At 37.0% G+C, this 25261-nt stretch overlaps 1 protein-coding gene across 1 annotated transcript in view; it reads left to right on the forward strand.

The window, feature by feature from the left end:
* The window catches only part of TMX4 (thioredoxin related transmembrane protein 4), a 45709-nt gene that overhangs the window by 2092 nt on the left and 18356 nt on the right, over positions 1 to 25261 (forward strand). The window contains exons 2-5 of the mRNA XM_036122368.2: positions 8985 to 9100; positions 17317 to 17362; positions 18969 to 19097; positions 22425 to 22470. Coding sequence (XP_035978261.1) covers positions 8985 to 9100; positions 17317 to 17362; positions 18969 to 19097; positions 22425 to 22470 — 337 coding nt within the window. The remainder of the gene's footprint in view (positions 1 to 8984; positions 9101 to 17316; positions 17363 to 18968; positions 19098 to 22424; positions 22471 to 25261) is intronic.

The following is a 25261-nucleotide window of genomic DNA, read 5'->3' on the forward strand; positions in this document are numbered from 1 at the left end:
TGGTAACCAATTGCTTTAAACTTGCCATGCGTCCATTGCATGGAATATGTTTGGGCTGTGATACAAGATGAGATTTGTAACCCAGAAGTAAGCTGCCCTTGAGATCATTTTAGTAGAAGTTCCCTTTTCATCGAGTCCACTTCAGAAGAGTTCAATGTGAAGGGAGGCTATAAAGGAAAGAAGATTTAAACCCTTATATCCAACTTTCTTCTGTATACCAGAACCGAAGTCCTGAAGAAATATTGTGGCTCTTGTCTTTCTGTAATACTCCGTCTCCTCCCTTTGACAGAAACCCAACACTTAAAAAATATAAAGTTCATTGTATTCTCTACCAGGATAGGCCTATAAATTTCTAAGAATTAACTCAAATAGCCAATAATTTATCAGATTTTTTTCTTGGTGTATATAACAGAGAAAAGCCAAATGTGTTAATACTACCATGTCAACCCCTTTTTCAAGTGAACTGATCATAATAAACAGATTGTTAGGGGTCCACAGATGATGCATTTAACTGTCCTACAGAAGCAACTTAGGAGGCTTTCTGATAGTATTAAAATTTTGACATTACTTTGAATGACAGTTCTTTATTTGTTCATTTGCTTATATGCAGCTTCTCTTCAGGGAATTTTTTCTTTCATATCCCACTTCATACAAAGCTCCTACAATACAATTCCTGGTCATATTGGGATTGATAATTTAACTTATTTTTAAGGACCTAGCAGTGTTTTCTGCTCCTATTGTAAAACCTAATTTGTTATATTTTCTTTGTCTTTAAAACAGTCAATTATTTTGGCAACTTGCAATTGAATTTTCAGTTTTTTAAAAAGATTTATTTATTTATTTTAGAGAGAGAGAGGGAGAGAGGGTGTGCATGTGGGGGAGGGGAAGAGGGAGAGAATATTTGAGCAGACTCCCCACTGAGTGTGGAGCCCAATTCCTGGCTCTATCTCAGCACCCTGAGATCATGACCTGAGCCCAAACCAAGAGTCAGTCATTCAACCAACTGAGCCACGAGGTGCCCCTGAATTTTCAGTTTTAAAAAAAGCACTTCTCTGTTAAGGAGAAATATCAGTTAAAAATATATTTGTAGTAATTCACCATTTCAATTCTGAACCTTTTTTAAAATCTGAAAAATTATCCCATTACTATTTACATTTTCATTAATGCTCATTGTATATTCAGTTTTTCTCTTCTTGTTTGCTTTTGTACATTGTTTTATAATTTTATGCCCATTTCTGCCATGTCTCTAAAATTGGCTTGCTGTGCTTTTCTCATCTTAACCTCTGATGAAAAGTTTCCCCTTTCTCAGGGTTAGAAAAGATTATATAATCTTTAAAATATCTTCTGATGTTTTCTTTTCTCTATTTCCATTGTTTTGTACTAGCCTTCATTCCGTTACTTTGTAACCTTTTGCTATTTTAAACTTTTTTGGTTCCCATTGTATCAGTCCTTGAGAATACTACTTTTGTTCTTTTGACAAACAACAGCATGCATTCTATACACTTTTCTGGTGTTTTTTTTTCCCCAGAGAAAAAAGTAGCTATCCAAGCTGCTTAATTTTGACCTGCCTACTTTTAAACTGATATCCAGAGACAAAGTATGTCTTTAGGTTAATTTACCTTTGTAAAGCGTATAGATCTTTATAAAACACTACCTTTTCTGACTTTGTTCTTGGGACAATCATGTTTCAAAATTGAAAACAGTCACAGTGATAGAGGGAAGTCTCATTTATTTCCCTAGGACCTCTAAGTTTTAGTAATTTTTTTCCCCCCAAATCCTTCTTATTCCTGAAGAGAACATCTTCAACATCATCGCCTTAGCTTGTCCCTGTCAAATATCATTTTTTTTGCAGTTTAATAGATTATCTTGATGTGCTGATTGAATGTTTAAGAGGTAGTCATTAAATGCTTAATATGTTTCAAGTTTAGAGTTAGGGATCTGGGAAGATGAAAATGAACGAGCTACATTCTTTGCTTTCTAGGGACTGTCAGTCTCCTGTGCTCTGAAGGAAATAAGTAGCAGACATAGCACTCATTTATTTAGCAAATGTTTACTGAATGCTTCTCTTTCAGGCACTCAGCAGTGGTTCTCATCAGGCACTATTGTCATCTTGGTTTGGACAGTTCTTTGATATGTGGGGATGGCCTGCCCATTGCTGAACCTTAAGTATTGCTGCCCCTGCCAATTACATTCTAGCATTCATGTGACACCAAAAAAATTTAGCAATCTCCATCTCTTATGCATATTTCCAGATGTCTCTGATTGAAAACCACTGCCCTGGGTACTGTTATGGGTATTTAAAAACATACAAAAAATAGCTCATAAGTGAACTATATATAAGTATATGATTTCAGACTGTTTCCACAAGGGCTATCCACATCACCTCCATGATCCTCATCATCTCAGTCACAGTAAACCGTTACATTGTTTACATCACATGTCCTCTTATTCATCAATGCTCTCTTATTTGATCATCCCAGCAATCAGGTACAGAACTTTCATTCTCATTCTCATTTCCTAGAGGAGATTAAAACTGGAAAAGGTTAAAGCTTTAGGCAAGGCCAGAACTAGAATGCAGGCCTGAGCTTTGCAGTTCCTGATGCAAGCCTAGAATAGCTGGGTAGTGGGGGAGCCTGGTTTATTCAGGCTTAGGCTGTCAGCTAGCTAGCACCATGAGCCACCTGAAAGAAAGCCTTTTCTTTGAAGCCTGTGGGATTCAGAAGCCCACCCATAGTTTTATCATCTGTAGAATCTCCAAATGAAGAGCATTATTGCTATATCCTCATTCCTGACACTCTTCACCACTCAAACAGGTGCTCTGTCTTCTATGCACACAAACCACCCAGGAAAATTCTCACTTGGTCTTGTTTGTATCTGTCATGGCCCTTATCACAACTTGTAATTATAAATTAATTTTTTATGCTTCTACACTAGGTTTTTGTCTAATTCCTCTTCTAGACAATCAGCTTTTCAGTAGAGGACGAAAGTCTTTCTTCTTTCTATTTATCTCCAGAGCCTTGATAACAAGTACTAAGTGTTCAATAAATACTTTGACTAAGTGAATGAATGACTAATAGACTAGTTGTTCCTTTAATGAAGAGCTTCCTCATGTACATCACTGAAGGTGTTCCTTTAATGAAGAGCTTCCTCATGTACATCACTGAAGGAAACATCTATCTGTATATATTTTCGTAGGTACTAAGGATAGTCACTGTCATCTCCCATTTGTTCATTAATGTAATAAATATTTACTGTGGCCTGGGACCTGCCAGGCTCTGTTCTGTACAATGTTCTGTACAGTACAAGGGCAGTACAGTGGAGGTCCCTGCCTCCATGGAGTTTTCATTCTAAAGAAAGTAGTGAATTCCATTTTCTCTAGCAGGTATCATGGTTTTTGTGGAGTTGTCAAGTTTTATTTTTCCTCTACATTTTATGACAAAATGTCCTAGAAATGATCTTCTAAAGAAATAAAATCAAACATAAGCCTTCCAACTCTTGGATCATTAAGAGTTTTTCCATATTTTCCAGAGAGAGGAATAGCACTTGATGGAGATCATCTGTTGACATTTTGATTTAGTTTCATGTATTAAGTCATAGAAAGATGATACCTCTTTCATCTTCATTGTCACATATTCTTTTGAGCACTTTGGTCAAAGTAAGTTCTAAGTGAAAATTGACCGTATCAGTCATTGTCCATCTCTGTTCTGCAAGGATAAGAAAAGAGAATACAGGAGTGCGCACTCTCTCCTGAAGAGAGTGTATGAAATTTGAGCCAAGATAGAAGAAGAAAAATTGTCCATTATTGGGGAATAAAAATGTATTTTTAGTAAAATTTTATTTCTAGGAAATGTTTTTAAGTAACTCCTTTCTTGTACACTTAATGAAATCTCATACCAAATTCAGTTGGTTTATGCAAAGTAATCAAGGGCTTTCAACCACCTTGCATATAGCAGAAACTAAGTATAATATATGCATAAATATGGACATGGATGACAAAAACATGCTTTTGAATTTTGTTTCCCAGAAGTGGTTAAAAACATTGGACTGATATCCAAGTTGATGTAATTTAACAGTGTTTTAGCTACCTGGAATGTATTTCAAATGTCTTTTTGAAGCTTACTAACTTTATATACCACTGATGCCTGGGAAAAGTTTAAATAGAAAAGATACTATTGTATAGTTTCCAAGACTATAAAGCTTCTAATTCCTCTTGGAGGCTCTTAAATGAAAGAAGGATTAATTTGAATGTAAAAGACAAAGTTATGGCAGGTCAACTCTTTTATAGTTCTTAGAAGACTGACATTATGAACTAGTCTTAAATAATATAAATGAAGATCATATTCAGTCCTTTCTGCTGATTTTTGTCATGCATATGTGCATAAAAATTATATTTATATCTACATACATACACAGAGAGAGAGAGAGAGACAGAGTGTGCATGAGTACATGAAAGTCATGAGTTTCCTTATTTGTATTCCTTTAGCCCCTGAAGGTATTTTCCTTTAGTAGGTTCTAAATTACTGTCTAAATCACAGTCGTTTAGGTCCAAAAGAATACTAATAATTTAAAAAACTGAAACAACAGTGGACCATTTCCCACACCAGAGACTCAGAGCTGACTTATTTCTACCACCAAAAGAACACACTAAGTTAGTGAATGATGTTTGTGCACTCCCAACACAAATAGCTCTGAATAAATCTCAGAAATAATAGCATTCATAGTCTCCACTGGGTGGCAGCTACATAAAAAAAATGGAATATCTAAAGTGACCTCAATGGCATTTTTATATCTTGAGATCAGTATCACCAAAATCCCAATTTATATAATGGCCTGTCTAGAGATTAGGGACTGGGATTTTAAAAAATAAAAGATGAAATTTGCATGATTTAATAATTACTGATGTAGTAAATATGTCTTTGAGTTAAATGCAAAGGCACAGGCCTAGGGAAACAAAGCAAAAAGGATCTAGAATTTGTTTAATTGTACTGCAAGATTTCTTCCTTATATTTGGTAATTTCTTCCTTCTGTGGTTCTCTCTCTCAATGTTGGGTCTTATTTTCCTTGGAAGTTTTATCACATGAATACCTCCATCTGGGTTCTTGTTCTGTGTGGTCTTAGGTGACCTTAAGCAAGGTCCTTTAAACCTGCCTTGTCTGTTTGACAGTGATGTTGTAAGGTTCAGATGAGCTCTAACGCATCATAAAAGTGTCTTGGAAATATACTGCTTGCAGTATATTACAAATGTAATTGGTATTGTTCTTAATATGTGCCTGCTTTATATAAGTCATCTAATCTCCCAATAACCTTCTAAGGTAGCTGCTGTTAGTCCCATTTTGCAGTTGAGGAAGCTGAGGCATGGAGCGATTACTAACCTGCCCAAAGTCACATGGTTAATTTGTGGTTGGTCTTGTTGAGTTCTTTGGCAGAACTCTTATCTAATACACTGAAATGCCCATTGACGTACTAAATAATAAAATGTTCTCTTTTTCCCTAAAGTTTACCAAACAACTGCTTGTCCCAGTATCATCTGCCATATGGATATTTTTAAAATATGTAAAAAATGAATTTCTCAAAGACTATAATTTTCTTTAAAGTTTGTTCATTTACTTATTCAGCACATATTTATTGAGCACTTACTGTACCAGGGATATACTTTGCCCTGGAAATGTAGAGATACATGTGTTTAAATCAGCCATGGTCAAAGATGTCAGCAGATTGTTCCTGGTCCCTGTTCTCTGGTCCATGTCTCTGGTGTCTCAGGGATTGGACAGTGAGCTGTAATGAGAAGATTAATGACTTTTTTTAGAATTATCTTGGAATTGGCTATACTAGACCCTTTTAGAGATGGATGAACAATCCTTAGGATGAACAAATGTGCTTAAGTCTGGCTGCTTCTGGGGCCTGGCTGGAGAGAGAAATGCATGCCTTGCTTTGGGTATCCTTTCTCTCCTGGGCTGTGCCCAATCTCAATACTTGTCTCAAAGTACATGCAACCTCCCCATCATGTTGACTTTTTAACCCCCCATACCCTTTCATAATGTGAAAGATCAAAATATTGCCCTATTTCAGAAATGTTTGTTATTGTTGTTTTTCAGGAAAGTTGGTTTGTATGCATCATTGCCTTGAGTGTTACATGGCACTTACACACATGCTTCTGCTTAGGTCAAGATAAAAGGTTCGTAAATGATGACCTGACAGCACCTTTGAGCCTAAATCTTTTTATAGAATTTGATCATTTAACATTTTTCCCCTTTATTTCCTTTCCTAAGACATTTTTTCCTGTGTGTGTTTGTTTTATTCTTTTGGCAGACATTCTTTCCTACCTCTTTTTCCCCTCACCCCTTTCTTCTCTTAATGTAGAAATAATAGATGCCACATTTTATAAAAATAATTCAGGAATGGAAAATAAATTGGGGGGAATTAACATTTTCACAATGCTGAGCCTGCCCATCCAGAACTTGTTGGCTCTTTCCATTTAATCAAATCTTTAAGAAAAATATATTTGATCATTATGTTGTACCTAAAACTTATGTAATGTTATATGTCAGTTATACCTCAATAAAAAAAAAACAAACAAAAACTATTTATTAGGAAAATTTCAAACATAAACAAAAATAGTAGTATAATGAACTCCCATCATCCATCATCCAGATTCAGTAGTTGTATCAACATATTGCCAATCTCGGTTCATCCATGTCTCCTGCCCTCTACCCCTGGGTGGCATAATTTACATACTATAAAATTCACCCATTGTACATACACCATTCAGTGATACCAAGTCTTTTAAAAGTATCTATTGCATTTATTCCCTCAGCATTTTGACTTAAGTTGAGGGTTTTGTTAAAATATAATTTAAACAGATTTAAGCAGATTTTTAAAATATCATGTCTAGTTGATGGCATCCCGAAATATTATTCAAAGTGTCTGGTGATGTTTTTTTTCCGGAGTATCCTGTCCTATTTTGTGAGCATTGATTAATTAATTTTATTTACTGATTTTTTTCTTCTGGGTATTATTAAGCAAAACAGAATGTCTCTTCATTTGTATTCATGTATTTTTGTGACATTGTTCTGTAAATGTTAATTTTCCTTTTAATTGTGTCCTATGTTAGTATTTTAAAATCGATTTCCAGTGTATGTTATTGTTTGTTCACAGTATTTTATGTTAAGCATAGCTCTACCAACTCTTTAAGTCTCCGTAAGGCATATTTGATCTCAGTTCCTCCCAATTTCAAATAATATCTTCCTTTCTGCATTAGTTTCCTTGGACTACTGCAAATTACCACAAACTTAGTAGCTTAAAACAGTGGCAATTTATTCTCTCACAATTCTGGAGACCCAACTTCCCAAATCACCATGTTGGCAAAGTTGACTCTCTCTGGAGGCTCTAGGAGAGTGTCTGTTCCGTGCCTTTCCAGCAGTTCTTGGCATTCTTTGGCCTGTAGCTACAGACCACCCATCTCTGACTGCATCTTCACATGGCCTTCCTCCTGTGTCTCTGTGTCACACTTTGCTCTTCTTTCTTTTATGAGAACTTACTCTAAATCCAGGATAATCTCACATCAAGATCCTTACTTTAATTATATGTGTAAAGACCCTTATTCCAAATAAGATCATATGCACAGGTATGAGGGGTTAAGACTCTTTAAGAGATGCTGTTCAATCCACTATACTTTCTAAACAGCAGTTTTCTCTGGATTCCTGTTTTAACATCTGCATGTGAAATCCTGGAGCACATTAAAGCTTTATGGCCCATTTATGATGTTTTCTAGCATCATGGGAGGCAAAGTGAGGCCATTAGCGTACTGCCAGGAGGACAGTACAGCCTTCCAGTTTGCTTCCGTCTTATCCTTCCCTGATCCATTTTCCGCAGAGCTGCCAGATGACTTTTCCAAAAATGTAAATCTGATCATGATTCTTACTTTTTTTAAGGTATCAGTCATGGAGCTTGGAATAAAGTCCTAACTCCTTATACAACATTTTTAAAGGCTGTGAATGATGTTTTCATCCTGTCCTGTCAATACTTTGTCTTCACACTTCCTGTTCTCTCTGCTTGGGTTAGAACATTCCTTGACCCTCTCTGGCTGTTACTCTTACTTTAGATCTTAGCACAGATGCTCCTTTCTCTGTGGGCCCTTCTGAGATCATCCAGCTTCTGAGTGTCCTATAGCATCTGTTCCACATTCTCAGTCATGGCATTTGCCACATGGATTGTCATTACCCCCTGGGCTTACCTCTTTTCATCTGTAGATGATAGAAGCCACAAGGAGGAAGGAGGCACCATGTCTGTCTTGTTCACAGGGGTAGCCTCAGTTTTTAGCATGGTGCTTAGATCATGTTTATTGAATGAAAAAAACAATCTAAAACAGCAGAGTTCTGGTTGAAGGCCCAACTATTTATTTCTAACCCCTCTTCTACTTAAGAAAGTGTCTGTGGAGCAGGCTTAGTCTGTAGCTTCTACTTCCTTCAAATGGGTCAGAACTACCACATATCTTTGGAAATGACTTGCATTTTGGGGGACCCAATAGCAATACATCTTCTGGTCTCTACCCATCAGATCTCACTTTGATGAATCTGAAACTAGTTTGGCTAGTTTAAAGGCACCCTTGTGAAAATTATCCACCTTTAGTGGGACACTCAAAGCCTTTTCACCCTCAAAAATCAAAAGCTATCTGGTAAATAGTAAAATTTGGGTCCATTGTAAGAATAACACTGAAATAAGATACTTTATATATTACAATAATTTGTGAAAATCTTCTTAAACTTTAGCTATTTTTTCCCCAGGGAAGTGATATTCATACATTAAATTCTAGGAGGGGGGAATATGCTTCTGTTTTTCTATATCAAGCAACTTTGGAAAAGCTTGCTTTTGTTTTTCCCTTTAGTTAAGAATTTATTTTTTAAATTTAAATGCTCTATTTTTCTAGTTTGTTTTATAGATTTTTTTTCATATGTTTATATTGACTAGCTATTTTTCTTTTACAGTTACGCTCCTTGGTGTCCATCCTGCCAGCAGACTGATTCAGAATGGGAGACATTTGCAAAGAATGGTGAAATACTTCAGATCAGTGTGGGAAAAGTAGATGTCATTCAAGAACCAGGTACTGTACATGTTGAACATTAAATGCAAAAGTTTGTTACTTTTTATTTTGAGTTTTTTCAAGCATATAGAAAAGTTGAAAGACTAGGATATTGAGTACCCATGAACTGACCACCTAGAATCAACAGATAACATTTTAGCATATCTGGGAATGTCTATGTATATTTGTGTTTACATATATATGTATATATATATTTATATTGTTATTATTAATTTGCTGAATCATTTGAAAATCAGTCATAGACCCCATTATACTTACCCATCAATACTTCAGCATATTAAAATCTTTCTAATTATTTCCCATGTTTTTTACAGTTTTTTGAACCAGGATCTAATCAAGGTTCACCAACTGAATTTAGTAGTTACATCTTTTTAGTTTCCCTCGACCTAGAAGATAGTCCCCCCATATTTTTCATGACATTGACACTCTGAAGAGAACAGGCCAGGGTTTTGGCTAGGTGTTTCTTTATGGTAACATTTAATTTATTCTTGTAACTTGAATTTTGGTCTAGAAGCCTGATTCAGGTTAAATGCTTATGGCAAGAGTACTTTATAGGTGATCCTGTGACTTAAATTGTATTCCATCAGAAGACACATATTATCACCATTAATGCTGTTGAGTTTGAGCACTTGGTTAAGGTGATGACAACAAACATCTCTATTATAAAGAAAAGACCCCATTTGTGATTAGGACATAATCTGTGGGGTGATATTTTGGGGATTTAAGATCCATGATGATCTTACCTGAATCAAATATTTCATAGTGGTTTCCAGAATGGTGAATTTCTAATTCTGCTGTTCCATCTACATTTATTAGCTGTTAATGATGTAATTTTTCAAAAGAAAGAGGAAAATAAAGGAAACTTTTAAATTCAGAAAAGATACAATTTGTATTTGTAGTTTTAAAATAACTGTGTACTGTGTAGGGATGACTGGGTGGCTCAGCTGGTTAAGTGTCTGCCTTCAGCTCAGGTCATGATCCCAGGGTCCTGGGATTGAGTCCTGTATCAGGCTCCTTGCTCAGCGGGGAGCCTGCTTTTCCCTCTGCCTGCCCCTCTCCCTGCTTGTGCATGCTCTCTCTCTCTGACAAATAAATAAATAAAATCTTTTAAAAAAATAACTGTGTATTATATATAAAATGAGAAGAAAAGTTGGGCTTTTATGATTCAAATTTCAAACTTGACTGTTTTGAAACTTTGTTAATTTTTTCCTGTCTACATTCAATTTCTATCTACTGTATCCTTTTACAAGAGAAAAAAGAAGGCATGGAGGTGTACCTATTACTTTTCTGTAATAACTGTGAGTGCAAAAACACAAAGTAATGCATTACCAATTACTTGGACAACAAAATGGATGGTGTCTGTTAAGATGGATGTGTTGACAAACCCTTGGAGAGAGATTTCGGTTAAAGCCATTAGTCCTCAAGCTTCCGCCTTTCTAATCATTTGAATCAAAGCCACTTCTGCCCATCTGCTATTTAGAGAAGGACAATTATACTTATTAGTTTGTGGTTTGGGCTGTTAGAGTGAGTTATTCTGTTTGGACATCAAGTGATGGCAATTATATTTTTGCTGTAAACTTGTTTTTGTCTTCTAGTAGTTCGAGTCCAACGAAATCAGGTGTAAGCCTTGCTAATTAGTGAGCACCAAGCACATTTTATGATGAGTTTCTTAGAAATGCAGCTGGCCTATTCACATTTTAGTCATTTGGTATACCTGCCGTGAGTTCACAGCACGATTTGAATGAAAAGAATTAAACAATTAGCTTTGTGATGGATTCACAGATCTAGAGGCTAACTGAATACAGTCTTTCCGTCTAAAATGTAGATTTACAGCTATTTTTTCCATTGTTAATGGATTGAGTGCTTTTTTTGATAATGTAGAGAGAAATTTATTATAATGAAATATTTTAAAAACAAATTTATCATTGACTCATACTAATTATGCAAATGTAAACTATATATATTTGAACTTTTATCAAAAAAGAAGGAAAAAAAGTCTTTGGTCCAGTATTTTTTAGGAATAGTGAAGAAACAAAGTCCAAAAAAGGAAAAATGATTGTTTTATGTATTAGAATAATTTTTAAAGTATAAGTTCTAGAAGTCTTTTAAATAATAAAAATTTAAAAACTGTAATTCATAAATAAAAATTATGAGACAAAATTCCACACACACAACTGAGTGGCCTAAAGAATATTTCACTTCAGATTATACTATTTTATTTTATACTTTATTTCAAATTATAATGCTGTCAATTAATCTTTTAAAAGGGTTTAAGAATAATGTACTTATTCAACAAACGTTTGCATTTCTACCATGTACCAGGTCTTGTTCTAGATAGCAGTGATAGAGATAAATGATACAAGCGAGTAAGGAAGATAAAGACCTGGCTCTCCATTGAGCTTATATTTTAGTGAAGGAGAGAAATAGTAACAAGAGTAAAATGGAAAACACTGTCTGGTGGCCATAAGGACTATGAAGAAGAAGAAAGCAGGATAAAAATGTAGAAAATGGTGGGAGCCACTATTTTCAATAGGATGTCCAGGGAAGGACTGTTCGACTAGATGCCTTGACAGATTGAGGGAGTGAATTCCAAGAAGCTGTAGGGAGGAACAGTCCAGGCAGAGCAAGCAGCATGTGCAGGCAGGGGTGGACTCGGCTGATTTGAGGAACCATGTGACAGCCAGTGAGGTACTCAAGAGAAACAGAGCTGGAGAGGCCGCTAGGAACTACACCATGGGGGTCTGATTGGCCATGACAAGGAATTTGGATCTTAGTATGATAGGAAGGAACCTACTGGAAGGTTTTGAGCAAGGGAGTGACATGATATGGCTTATATTCTAAAAGGATTGCTTTGACTGCTACATGAAAGCTTTTCTGTAGGAGGTTGGAAGTACAAGCAAGAAAAGAGGTTAATGCAGTAGTCCCGCATGGAGGCTATGGTGGCTCGGACTGGTAGCAGCAGTGCTGAGGGACTGGATTTGAGATATTGCATTTGGCTGGAATATCCAAAAGGATTTCCTGATAGATTGGCTGTAGCATTTGATGGAAAGAAAGAAGGTGGAGAAGACTGAAGGAAGAGCACATCTGGAACAAAGTTGAAGTTCAAGATGTTCAGTAGAAAACCAAGTAGAGCCGAGCTGGAGATGTACATTTGAGGATCATACCTGTAGATGGTATTTGAAAGGAGGGGAGGAATTGAGATCACCTAGGGAGGGTGTGCCAGAGACGTGCTTTGAGGATCAAAAACCTGAGCACTCTAACATTTCGAGGGAAAGATATAGTTCCAACAGAGGAAAGAGAGAAGCAGGTGAGGTAGGAAGGAGGTGGAGGGCTAGGGGGTCCTGGAAGCCAAATGAAGAATATGGTACTAACTCACTGGCAAGCCTCCGAGGCGGCTTGTCCCTATTCTTGAAAGCTCTTTAGGTATTTACTTCACTTTTACAAAATCTAACAGCCTGAATGAGCAGTGGGAAATAATTGAAATAATACTACTTTTCCTCAAATTGAGTACTTTACTGGATATTTCTGTGTACAGATTTATATTTGGTTACAGATCTCCATTCATCTATTCTTTCATTAGGGCTGCCTTGCCAGGAGTGCTAATAAGGCATCATTTCATTTCTTTTCCCTGCAAGTAAAATTTAAAAAGAAGTTTTTTGTAAAAAAGCAAGAGTTTTTGAAGTGTTTCTGCATAATCTTTAGTTATGCCTATAACTCTTCCATTGGTACATCTCACAAGAGATTTTCTTAGGAATTTTGAACAGAAAATAAGTTTTCAGAATTATAAAGATTAGGGATTATACATTGTATTTTACAGCTGAGATGTAGAAGTCAAGGAAAGGAAAGGCCTTAGATTATATTACATGGCATTGCCTGCTTAATACTGCATAGACCAGGTGATGTATCAGTTGCATGTTCTTTGGGAAATTAAATGCAATGAGCATGCACTTGAACCTTCTGTTCCATGCAGATGAGCTTAGTTGTCAAGGACAGGAAAACAGCAGCTGCTCATAGAGTACCCATGGGTGATGGCTAGTTCACTAGACTAGAGGTAAACCAGACTCCTACCACAGCCAAGAATAAGCATTGTGTTTAAACCACTAATCAGTTGCAAAAGCCAACTTAGTTTACTGTGCTTCAGTTAGTGTTCATATTTTAATTTTATAATTGTAAAAATTAGTCTTTTGTATTATACTGACAACTTTATTTCAGTCTCAAAGGTAAGGTTAGTTCTACTTTTTTTTTTTTCATTACTTTCCTTCTGCTACTCTTTTGGTGATAATAACTAACATTTAGTTAAGCATTTACTTCAGCCTATAGTTGTGTTAGGCACTTACATACATTTTAGCTTCATTCAACCCTAGGAAGAACTGTTTATCTCTATATTACTCAGAAAACTGAGGCTCAGAGAGGTTAAGTAACATGCCCAAAGTAACACAGCTAATAATGGTAGAACCAAAGCTAACAGCTATCCCCATTTTTTAAGTATTGAACTTAAATCATTTCTATTGTGTTTTTGCATATCAAAATATAGTTCCCTGGTATAATTTTTCTTTCTCTAATCTTTTAATTCTTTTCTTTCTTTTGATATACATGTTTAAGATAAGCTTAATAATAAGAAATTAAATTTTGTCCTGCATTTTGGATTAATGCCCTTTTTGTGTTGCAGTCTTCATTTTAAAGTAAAGTTCCCCATAAAGTAAAAAAGACATGCAGAAATGTTGGGAGACCTTGTGGTCAAACTTTATCTCTTTCAGTTAAAGTTTAAGAGTGCACTTGTTTCTTCTACACTTTCTGAGGTTTCTTGCAGTGAATCATGATGCCAACCTTTGTAATGAGTTGCTGCCCTGCTGTTGTAATCCTTTGTTAAGATCATGCTTGCCTTGTTTTTAGACCTTAAAGCCCACAACCTCAGATGATGCTTATCTGTTCCAAGTTGGTCATGTTTTAACTTTTCAGGTAATGAGAGGCTCCCTTGATATTTGATAGCATCAGTATTAAAGGTTAGAAGACATTTTTGGGGCAATGACATGAAACCCAAACCTTTCTGACATTTGTTAGCCTCTCAGAAATGACATTTATTTGAGGTAAGTTTCCTATGGTGTCAGTTCTTCAAGGACTTAGTAGTGTGTCATGATCTAAGGGCTACTTTGGTTGTTCTTGATTTTGTTGTTAATTGTCCTGAAGACATCTTCAGTGACAGGGTATTATTCCAGACATCAAACTGAACTCATATCTGTGTTAGATGCTGTGATCTTATTATTAGTATCCTGCATGGGTTGTCATTTGAAGAAATATTGACAAACATAAATGACAGCAGTTTTGAGGTGTTAGAATTTATTATTAATCTTTATTTTAAATGAACTTTAATTGGTGGTCTTGTAAATTGGTACAATAGTTATGGAAAAAAGCACAGCAATTCATATCAAGAGCCATAAAGTTCTCATACCCTTTATTCTAACAGTTTTGGGGATGAGCGTACTTTTAGTCTGAACCAGAAAGGTAAAGAAAACTCTCAGAGACTCATCTTTCACTGTGTTGTTTTTCTTATTTCTTCTGTATTCATTTTTTTCATGGGCACATTTATTTGTAAAGACACATTATCCAAAATAATGTATGATTTCCAAAGCACTTAACACTAAATTAGTTTATTGCATCCTACTTTATTCTAACTTTGAATCAGAGATTTAAATATAGAACATATTTGCTAGCATGTATTTAGTACTTATTCTATGTTAAATACTGTATTCTATGTGCTTTATAAATATAAAATCACTTAATACTGAAAAATACTGAGATAGATATTATGATGCCCATTTATGAGAAAACTGATGGTTTAAATTTACTGTCCCAGATTAAAACCTAATAAGATGCAGAAGTGGGGTTTGACTTCAGGCAAGCTGGCCTGTGAATCTGGAAATATTGTTATATATACTGTGTAAGTTCATATGTTCTATGAAATATTTTTTATATTTATTTACTTTTAATCTATTGCCATGGCCAGTGATGACCAAGAACATATGAAGGATTTTTAATTTTTTAAAAAATATTTTAGGGGCGCCTGGGTGGCTCAGTCATTGTGTCTGCCTTCGGCTCGGGTCATGATCCCAGGGTCCTGAGATCGAGCCCCGCATCGGGCTCCCTGCTCCATGGGAAGCCTGCTTCTCCCTCTCCCATTCCCCCTGCTTGTATTCCCTCTCTCGCTGTGTCTCTCTCTGTCAAATAAATAAATAAAATCTAAAAAAAAAAAAAAAATTTATTTATTTATTTATTTGAGAGCTTGACTGGGGAGAGGGGCAGAGGGAGAGGGAGAAAATCCAGCAGACTCCACACTGAGTGCATAGCCAGATGTGGGGCTCAATCTCACAACCCTGAGATCACAACCTAAGCCAAAACCAAGAATCGGATGCTTAACTGACTGTGCCACCCAGGCGCCCCTGTGCATTCCATTTTAAAAGACCATGTAAATAAAGCATAATTCCCTAACACTGTGACTGTCCTTATATAAGATTTGGGGTAGTCATAAAAATCTGTAGCTAGGAAAGAAGTGAGATATGAAACTTTGTAATAAGCAAAACATATAATAATTTTCAAGCCTTTAGGATTACCAGTCCTTTTTCCCTTGGCAATTTAGATTTGGAACTCTACTAAAATATGTCTTTGTTCCTTGGTAGAGTGGAGTTCCAAGCCTGTTAGAGGTGAGAATGTCCTGTAGACAGAGATGCTTATTCCAATCCTCAGCTGACTTCTCAGGTCACTTTTGTTTCTGTTCCTGCCAGTACAACCTTTAAAAAAATGTACAATCATAAATGTATGAAGTTTATGTTTCTTTTTGTAACACTGACTTTTACTGCCTTCAGAATACTGTGTTTGCTTTTAAGTGCCATACAGGTGTTTTAGAGTTACTTGCTTGGATATGAGTCTTCTTTGGGAAGACTCATCATCATCAGTCAATAAATTATTTTGCTGAGTATGGATTTAGTTTATAAAATGAGTAGAAGCAAATATCCCTTGTTATTAAAAATACACCTTCAGTATTTCAAACTGCAAGTCATCACAGAGATGTAAAATTTGAGCCACTTTATTAAACTAGGGATTTGATTTTGTCCAGATTGTTCTTCAGTGGGAAAGTCAGAAATGATGAGAAATGTGAAAATGATATCTGTGCCATGTTATCATGCAGGCCAGGAGGATCCTTTAGCTTTCCTTCTCTTTGCCAGAACTGGCCTTACTCACTCTTCGTGCCCACATAAATATTATTTAGTTAATAATAAAGAGCAGGGATCTGTTCTTTACTCCTAGCGTCATGCAGGTTTTTGTTGCATGCCGTTTTCCTTGATGTCATCCATCTCTGTTTCTGGTCATGATTATTTGATTAAATTCTCTCCCTCTGCCACTAGATTGTAACTTCTGTGAAAACAAAGACTGTGTTTTTGCTTATCTATGTGTCTTGAGCCATTATCACAGTCCCTGGAACAAAGAAGTTGCTTAGTAAATATTTGATGAGTGACTAAGGGTTTTATTTATCTTTATCTTCACATGTACCTAGCATAGCACTTGATATGTGGTTATTGTTCAGTAAATGTTTGCTGAGACAAATTGAAAAAAATCTGTTTAAAGTACATAGACTTCCTTGACAGAAATTACAAATTTTATAAATGTGAAAAGATTATACATGATCTTATTATTTCATATTCTTTATTCTTTTTAAGCCTATAACATACAATGATATCTATAATTTACTTAGTCCTTAGTATGTGCTAAGCACTTAATGCACCAGTCTAATCTCACTTCAGAACAATTCAGTCAGGCTTTAATATACCCATTTTACAGAAAGGTTAAGTAATTTATTTAAGGTCACAAAGCTAGTAACTGGAGAATTTAGTATTTAACCCAGATTGCGTGACTCTACAACCTGTCCTTTCAGCCACCATACTATTCCAAGCAATGCACAAGCCAGAAAACTTTAGTGTAATACATCAAAGATAAGCAAATTGTATGTCACTGACCAGAAAGTGGTAGGTAAATAAAAATGGATAAAAATATGATTTCTTTAAGTAAAAAGAAAAAAGGTAAATGTGATTAAATAATTGGAACAATTTTAATAATGTGGCTATGAAAACAAGCTCAAGGCTGCTAGTTCTTACAATGTTAAGTCAGGTGCTTGGGGTAGTTTGAATTTGACTTGTAACTTTTTTTGTTTATGCCTCTTATAGGTTTGAGTGGCCGCTTCTTTGTCACTACTCTCCCAGCATTTTTTCAGTAAGTTTAAATAATTTTCTGATTAGAAACTTAGAAACATTAGAAAAGATTCAAAAGCAGTACATGTATATCAGGAATTCTAAGTTGTTTTCCATAACCATTGCTCATTCAGCTTAACGTTTGAAGAGAGAAAGACTGGTGTGCATTGAATGATAGCTGGTAGAAGAGAGGGGTGCCCAGACTACAGCAGGGGAAAGGCACCTAATGTCAGACAGTGAGTAGGAGGGGGCAGGGGGTGTCAAAGAAGATTTCTCCAATAATATGAAAGGTAGGAATTGGGTTAAGCAGACAGGGTGGAGAAGGCCTTTCCAGATACAGGAGATATCATGGAAAGCCTGGGAGAAAATGAGATACCTTTTGAGGACTGTAACTGGTTCTGACCCATAGGATGCAGTTGGATCATCTTGGGTGATAAGGCTAGAGAGGCTCAGGTAGTGATAGGGGAAGGGAAAGGGGAAGATACTTAGGAGGTGGGATCATTGGGACATGGTGACTATTTAGCGATAAGGAAGGAAGAGCCTGTGATGACTACCAATGGACCATGTAGAACTCATAAAAGCTATTGAGGAGCCATTAGAATAAGATGAAGTTTGGAAGATAGAGGCCAGAATGGAGAAGACAGTGTGAAGTGCCTGTTAATTCCAAATGGAGAAGTTTAGGTAATAGTTTGATTTCAGGATCTAAAGCTCAGAAGAAAGATCTAGACTGGAGACATGTATTGGAGATTCCTCAGCATCGAGGTAGACAAACATTGCAATGTATCTAGGGAGAACATACACAATGGGACGAGAAGTAGGTCAAGGATAGAACCTGGGGTTGACCAACATTAGGACATTTGCAAGGGAGGACAGGGAGTGAGGAACTGAACAGGGGTGGTCAGAGTAGTAAAAAGAAGCCAAGGAAGCTCATGTGAAAAAAGCCAATGGAAAGGAGGAAGGAAGGGATGGTCAGTAGTGGACAGTGCCGATGACAGACAGGGAAAAATGACAGAAAAGTGCTCTATGCATATGGCATTGAAGAGTCATTGGAAACCCCCAATAGGAGCAATTTCTATGGAGTTGTGGAAGCAGAACCACCAATCACATGAATGCTGAATGAGTAATACATGGGGAGAAAATGGCCAGTGCAGACTCTTCCCTCAGGAAGGGGACTGTGGCAAGAAAGAGAAAGACTGAGGGGCCTGTGAGAATACAGGTGTTTTGTTAATTTTTTTTTGTGGGGGGGTTGAATGACATAAGTTTGGAAAGCTGGATACAAGTTTTTGAAGCTTGATAACAATTACTGTTTTGCCATTGTAAGAGAAAAATTGAAATAATTGGTAGCAAAAATGATAAAAATAACTTGGTAGATTAGACACTGCCAAGAACTTTGCTTATGGTCTCAAATTGTGCAGTGATAAAATAGAATGTGTAATGCTTGCTGTTTTGGAATTTTTAATCTCTAATAGATTAATATTTATGCCTAACTATAATTTTTTCTTCATTTGAGTCAAGTTAAAATTCAAAGTGGAGTTCACATGTAAAACTAGTATTTATTTTGATTTTTATTATCTGTAACACTTGTTATTTTAATAGATTTATTTTCTGTTTGTTTTTCTAATTTATAGTGCAAAGGATGGGATATTCCGCCGTTACCGTGGCCCAGGAGTCTATGAAGACCTGCAGAATTATATCTTAGAGAAAAAATGGCAATCAGTGGAGCCTCTGACTGGCTGGAAATCCCCAGCTTCTCTGACGTAACTTGTTATTTTTCTTATAACAAGGTGTTATTTATAAAGCAGGAGGTATTAAGTTAAACAGGCCATAGACCCTGCAAGTCTACATTTTTCTTCATATTCAGTTCTGATTACCCTGACTACACATGACCATACTTGGCCAATGTTGTGTTTCTAGTTTTATGACCCAAATGTTTCAACTAGTTTTTAGCATACTGGGAATTAAGTATCGTAAATTCACGTGGGTTACAAAAGCCTTTCCTCTGACTGTTGCACTGAGCCATATCAACTATTTTCTCTTTACAAAATATGATATTGAATATCATTTACTGTTCTTTCTTCTGTTTAAATTATTGATAAAATAGAAGAGTTAACGCTTTCTTGAATTATAGTTTATGAAGGAATTGCTATTGTATCTATGTGGAAAATAAAACCTATGGTGTCTTTAGCTGCCTAGTGGAACACAGATGGGGGTAACTTTTGTCCATAATGTCAAACTGTGTAATTCTTGGTGAAGTAAATTAAGGCCAAACCATACTAACTTTTTCCACAGTTGTTTTAATTTTGAATGAATTGTCATAATTGTAGTTAAATTTATGTTAGTATATATAAGAATAAGGAATATCACTGTTGAAATAGAATTAAATTATGCAATATTTCAGGAATAAATCATCCAGTAGCATTTATATACTATCCAGGAAATACAGAGCTTACTCTAAAAGCAGTTCACTGGGGCGCCTGGGTGGCTCAGTCAGTTAAACTTCTGCCTTCAGCTCAGGTCATGATCCCGGGGTCCTGGGATTGAACCCCGCATTGGGCTCCCTGCTCAGCAGGGAGTCAGCTTCTCCCTCTGCCCCTCACCCTGCTTGTGCTCTGTCTCTCTCTCAAATAAATAAAATCTTAAAAAAGTAAAAGCCCCTCGCCTCTGGCGTTTCATTCTACAAATATTTGAGCACTGATTTTATGCCAGATGCTGTTCTAGGTGCTAGATATTAAACAGTGAGCAAGACAGAGCTGCTCTCTTTAGGTAACTTAAAGTAAGACAGATTAAGGAAAAAAAAAAAAAAACTAGGGATATAAAGAATCTTAATCTGGATAGCTACCTTTAAAAACAAACAAATCTTTACTAAGACAAGACTAACTGGGGGGGCATGGGCCTCCATCGGATGAGAGGTGGAGCAGCAGAGAGAGCTGAAGGATAGAATGACCTAGCTGGGCAAAGAGCATGGAGAGAGTATTCCCAACAATGGGTATAGCATGGCTATAGCCCACCATCTGGAAAGAGCTCATGTTACTGAGGAGCAGAAAGATAGCCAAGGTTGAGCACAGAGAAAGGGAGGGGGAGCGGTATACACTAAGAAAGAGAGGCAGGGAGGAGCCAGATCATACAGGTCTGCAGCCTCGGTTTGGAACTTGGATGTCAGTGCATACAATTAGAAGATGGCTCTTAGGGCGCCTGGGTGGCTCAGTCAGGCGCCTTCGGCTCAGGTCATGATCCCAGAGTCCTGGGATCGAGCCCTGCATCGGGCTCCCCGCTCAGCGGAGAGCCTGCTTCTCCCTCTCCCTCTGCCTGCCTCTCTGCCTACTTGTGCTCTCTATCTATCTCTCTGTCAAATAAATAAATAAAATCTTAAAAAAAAAAACAAAAACGATGGCTCTTAGGAGGAGAGGTTGGAGAGGGCACAAATGGATGAGGTGAGACAGTTGCAGTGTCCAGCCTAAGGGTGGCGGTAGTGTGCCTAACAGGGTGGCAGAAGTGGGCATTGAGAGAATTTGAAATATGCTTTGAAGGTCGACTTGGCTAACGTGCAAGAGAGGGAAGATTCACAGAAAATATCCTGGGTTTCTGTTTTAAGTACTTGGTGGGCCTTGGTGTCAGTTACTGATTTGAACAAGGGAAAAGCAAGGGCTTGAGAGTTTGAGAGGCAGAGTTCCTTCTAGAGATGTCAGGTTGGATATATGGAGATGGGTCTCCATGGAGAATTCAGGAACACAAATACAAAGCACGTAGATGGTATTTAAACCTTAGAAGGGAAGGAATCACCTAGAGAGAGGGAAAAAGAGGAAAGTGTTTGGGACTGAGACAAGAGACACCCCAAAATTTAGAAGATGGGTAGGGAAGGACTCAACAAAAGGAAACTGAAAATGGGTACCAATGAGTCAGGAGGACCATCAGGGGTATGCAATTTCCTAGAAGCTAAGCAAAGGGTGCTCAAGAAAGGGAAGTAGTCACTTGTGTCCCATGTTACCAAGGGGTGAAGGAAGATTGAGTCTGAGACATGGATGTTGGATGAAGCAATGCAAGGTCATCATGGCCTTATCACAAATAGTGATAGTACAGTAGTGAGGACAGAGGCCAGATTTGAATGGTTAAAGGTACGGTGAGGAAGAAGAAATAGTAAGCATAGACTACTCTTTGGAGAAGTTTGTGAAGCTGGAGAGCCCTGTGAAGTCCAAGAATGCACTTTTTAAAAGATAAGAGAGGGTAGAACATGTTTTCATGCAGAAGAAAATGATCCCGCAGAAAGGGAGAAATTGCTAATGCAGGAAGAGGGATGGCAGAAAGAACCAAGTCATTAACAAGACCAAAGGGATGGGATCTGTGGCACAAGTGGAGGAATTAGGCTACGGTAGGTCAGATCTACTTTCTCTGTCGTAACAGGAGGAGGTGGATCAGGTGTACGGCAGACTCAGATTTGGTGGTGGGAAGATAAGAGAGATCACATAATGGCTTCTGATTTTGCAGTGACGTACAAGGAGTATTTGTTAGCTGAGCGTGCATGGGAAGGGGAGGGTGTGGAAGGTCTGAAGAGAGGGAAAAGACATGAGCTATCATCTTGGGTAGAGCCTAAAACAGTGCAGTATTGAGTGCTTCCTGAGGTTTGTGACTGGGAAGGGAGAGCAATCAGCTGGTCATGTGGTTTTCCCCGGAGACATGCAGCTACCCAGAGTAGGGGTTTTTGCCAGGTATGTACAATGGAGGGAGAAAGGCCCAGGAGTTTGAATGTGTTTATAACAGAAGAATTGAAATGAAGGCTATGGAATCTAAGCTTTATGTGAATGGAAGTGAATCCAGGAGAGAGGACAACATATTGCAAAAAGTGGAGGGGCAGATCCCTGTGAACTGAGGTTTTTTTTGTTTTGTTTTGTTTTGTTTTTTTTAAAGTAGGCTTCATGCCCAGCATGGAGCCCAACACAGAGCTTGAGCTCACAGCTATGAGATCGAGACCTGAGCTGAGATCAAGAGCCAGATGCTTAACCAACTGAGCCACCCAGGCGCCCCTTGTTTTTTCATAGTATACATCACCAGTGGTTCTCCTTCTCTTCAATTATTCATTTTTCTTTTAGGATGTCTGGAATGGCTGGTCTTTTTAGCATCTCTGGCAAGATATGGGTGAGTAATCTTAAATATACTTTTTGTGATTATCTTTACAGAGAGGTTTTTAAAGAGTAAAAATGTAGCTTCTAAACAATAGGAAAGTAAACACTTACAAATACTTTTATAATGTCACTTTTCTTCTAAAGCCACACAACTGCTCTCATGGGGGGTCCCCAGTAGAATTGTGTCCCTGTGTAGAAGGGCATAAATTGAACAAAGACCTGTAACTACTGTGTCAGTCATATTTTCTTAGACCAGTGATGGATCCCTTTATTAAAGCTGAAAGGGCTTATGTGGTTTTACTTCATCTTATTTTCCCATTGTCAGAATCTCCCTATAGGTCAAAGATTATCTAACCCTGAAAGTGATACGGTGTGTCAGGGATCCGCAAACTATAGCGTGGGGGCTGGCCACCTGTTTTTATAAGTAAAGTTTTATTGGAACACAACCATGTTCATTCATTACCTATTATCTAGAAGTGCTTTCATGCTACAGTGGTAGAGTTGAGTAGCTGTGACTGAGACCATGTGGCCCACAAGCCTAAGATATTTACTCTCTGGCCCTTTAAGAAAGTTTGAGCGCCCCTACTATAAGCAATTTTATCGTTTCACTGAGTCATTTCAGTGAGTTAGAACTGTTACTTAGGTTAAAATGTTGAACAGTTATATAATCTTGAATGTGTTACATAATCTTTTACTTCCCTTTATGTGTAGGGTGGGCTAAATTCTGCCAAATTTAACAAACTTGCTGTGGAATTAAATATATATCCTTAAAGTATTTCAAAAAATCTTTAGAAGTGAGTCCTTACGTTTTTCTTTTCAAGGCTATGATTCTAAGTCATGATGTCATATTTGGAACTTAATATTCAAGAAATTCATGAAGAATCTTCTTCTGTTTCTCATGCACATTGATATATGTTTAGGGAAATTTAAGAACAATCTTTTGTGTCCCAGTTTTTCAGTTATATTTTATTTTCTGCCTTGTGAGATGGAATACTAACTTCAGAATTTCTTAACAACAGAAACTAAGTTTGCCACTTGGATTCAGTACTTCTTAAAGTTTGTTAACTGTTTTTTTGGCACTTGTGTATGATATTAAACAATAACTGGGATTTTCCCTCTCTCCAGATCATATGAGTTTTATATTTCTTAACACTGATGAGAAGTTTATTCAGGGTTTGAGAATTATGAATTGCCAATTGGGAATTGAGAGTAAGGATTTTGCCTTTTGCAGTATGTTGACACTAAAGGTTGACAGAGTCATATATTCTGATAGCCATTGGAGAACCTTGTAGCCTTATAATGTCTAATTCAACAGGATAGTCATAATAGATGGATGTCAGGAATCGTAAGAGCAAGATCTTGTCATAGAACCTACAATAAGTGCAAATCAAGAGATGAATTTGTTTAGTGGTTTAAGAAGAGCTTAGATGGAAGTTGGTCATGACTTTCACGCACTGTTAAAAAGGTGTATTTTCAAATATAGTATCTGGGGAGAAAAATAATTGCTTTGACCTCATATAACTTGGCATTTTGTGCTTCGATAAACAAGACTTTAGATAAGGAGTTACAGTTTTTCATTTTATCATGCAAATAATTACAATGTGTGGCATTGTCATGTCAAGGCCAGGAGTGGGTGTTTTATCTTTATATGCACAGTGCTCCAGCCATGGGCAGCATGAACAGATCTGTGTGTGCATCAGACTACAAAGAAAGGGCAACTTGGAGAAGAGAATATGATCCATTTCTGAATAACCAATGAAGATGTTCTTCCTTTTTTTTAAGATTTTATTTATTTGAGAGAGAGTGAGTGAGAGAGAGAGAGCATGAATGGGGGGAGAGACAGAGGGAGAAGGGAGAAGCAGACTTCCCACTGAGCAGGGACAAGACTCAGGCTTTGATCCCAGGACCCTGGGATCATGACCTGAGCCAAAGGCAGATGCTTAACCAACTGAGCCACCCAGATACCCCAATGAAAATGTTCTTCTTAGTGACTGAAAAGTAGAGTATATATGATATTTATATATATATATGTATACTTAGAATGTCTTTCCAGATATCTAAACAGGGAACAAAAGAAGATAGTTTTATAGGATAAATTGTTAAATTTGACACACAATTACATTTTACATTCTGTAGAGTCACTTTTATCTAATATTAATACCATATTTTTTTTCTTTTTGGTCAGTTTTGCCTGGAATGTTTTTCCACTTTCAGCCTTTTTCTTGTTGTTATGTTTTAAATGAGTCTTGTAAAAAGCATATAGCAACAAGTAATTCTTTTAAATGGTAAATTTAGTCCATTTATATTTATTGGCATCACTAATGTATTTGCCCTTACTGTGTGTGTGTGTGTGTGTGTGTGTGTAGCAGGGGGTAATATGACTAAAAGAACATAAGTGGGAGGTTTGTAGATTATTTTGATCTCTCCATGTGTGTGTATTCATTACTTTAAAAATCTGTGAGAGAAATCTGGTATCACCCTCTGTATCAGCATCTAGCTTCCCCAAGCCTCTTGACAACTTTTGTAGTTAGAAACAAGTTTTCAGCCTTCCATGAAATCTTTGGGAAAGGCTCTCACAACCGGTTTCTATAATCTAGCCCTTGTCCTCTTACAGAGGACATAATTTCCAGCCTGGTGAGACCCAATCCTTGGCTATCTGTCAGGTTTCCACTTCAACTTTGAGGTGCAGTCTTGCCTGGTTGCACCTAAAGAACCATTTAATGAGCAAGTCCTCCTAGCTGACTACCCAGCTCACTCAGCGTATTTAGCCAGCCCTTCTCCCTTGTCCAGGATCCTTTCTTCAA

The sequence above is a fragment of the Halichoerus grypus genome, chromosome 10 (genome assembly GCF_964656455.1).
Source record: "Halichoerus grypus chromosome 10, mHalGry1.hap1.1, whole genome shotgun sequence".
NCBI lineage: Eukaryota > Metazoa > Chordata > Mammalia > Carnivora > Phocidae > Halichoerus > Halichoerus grypus.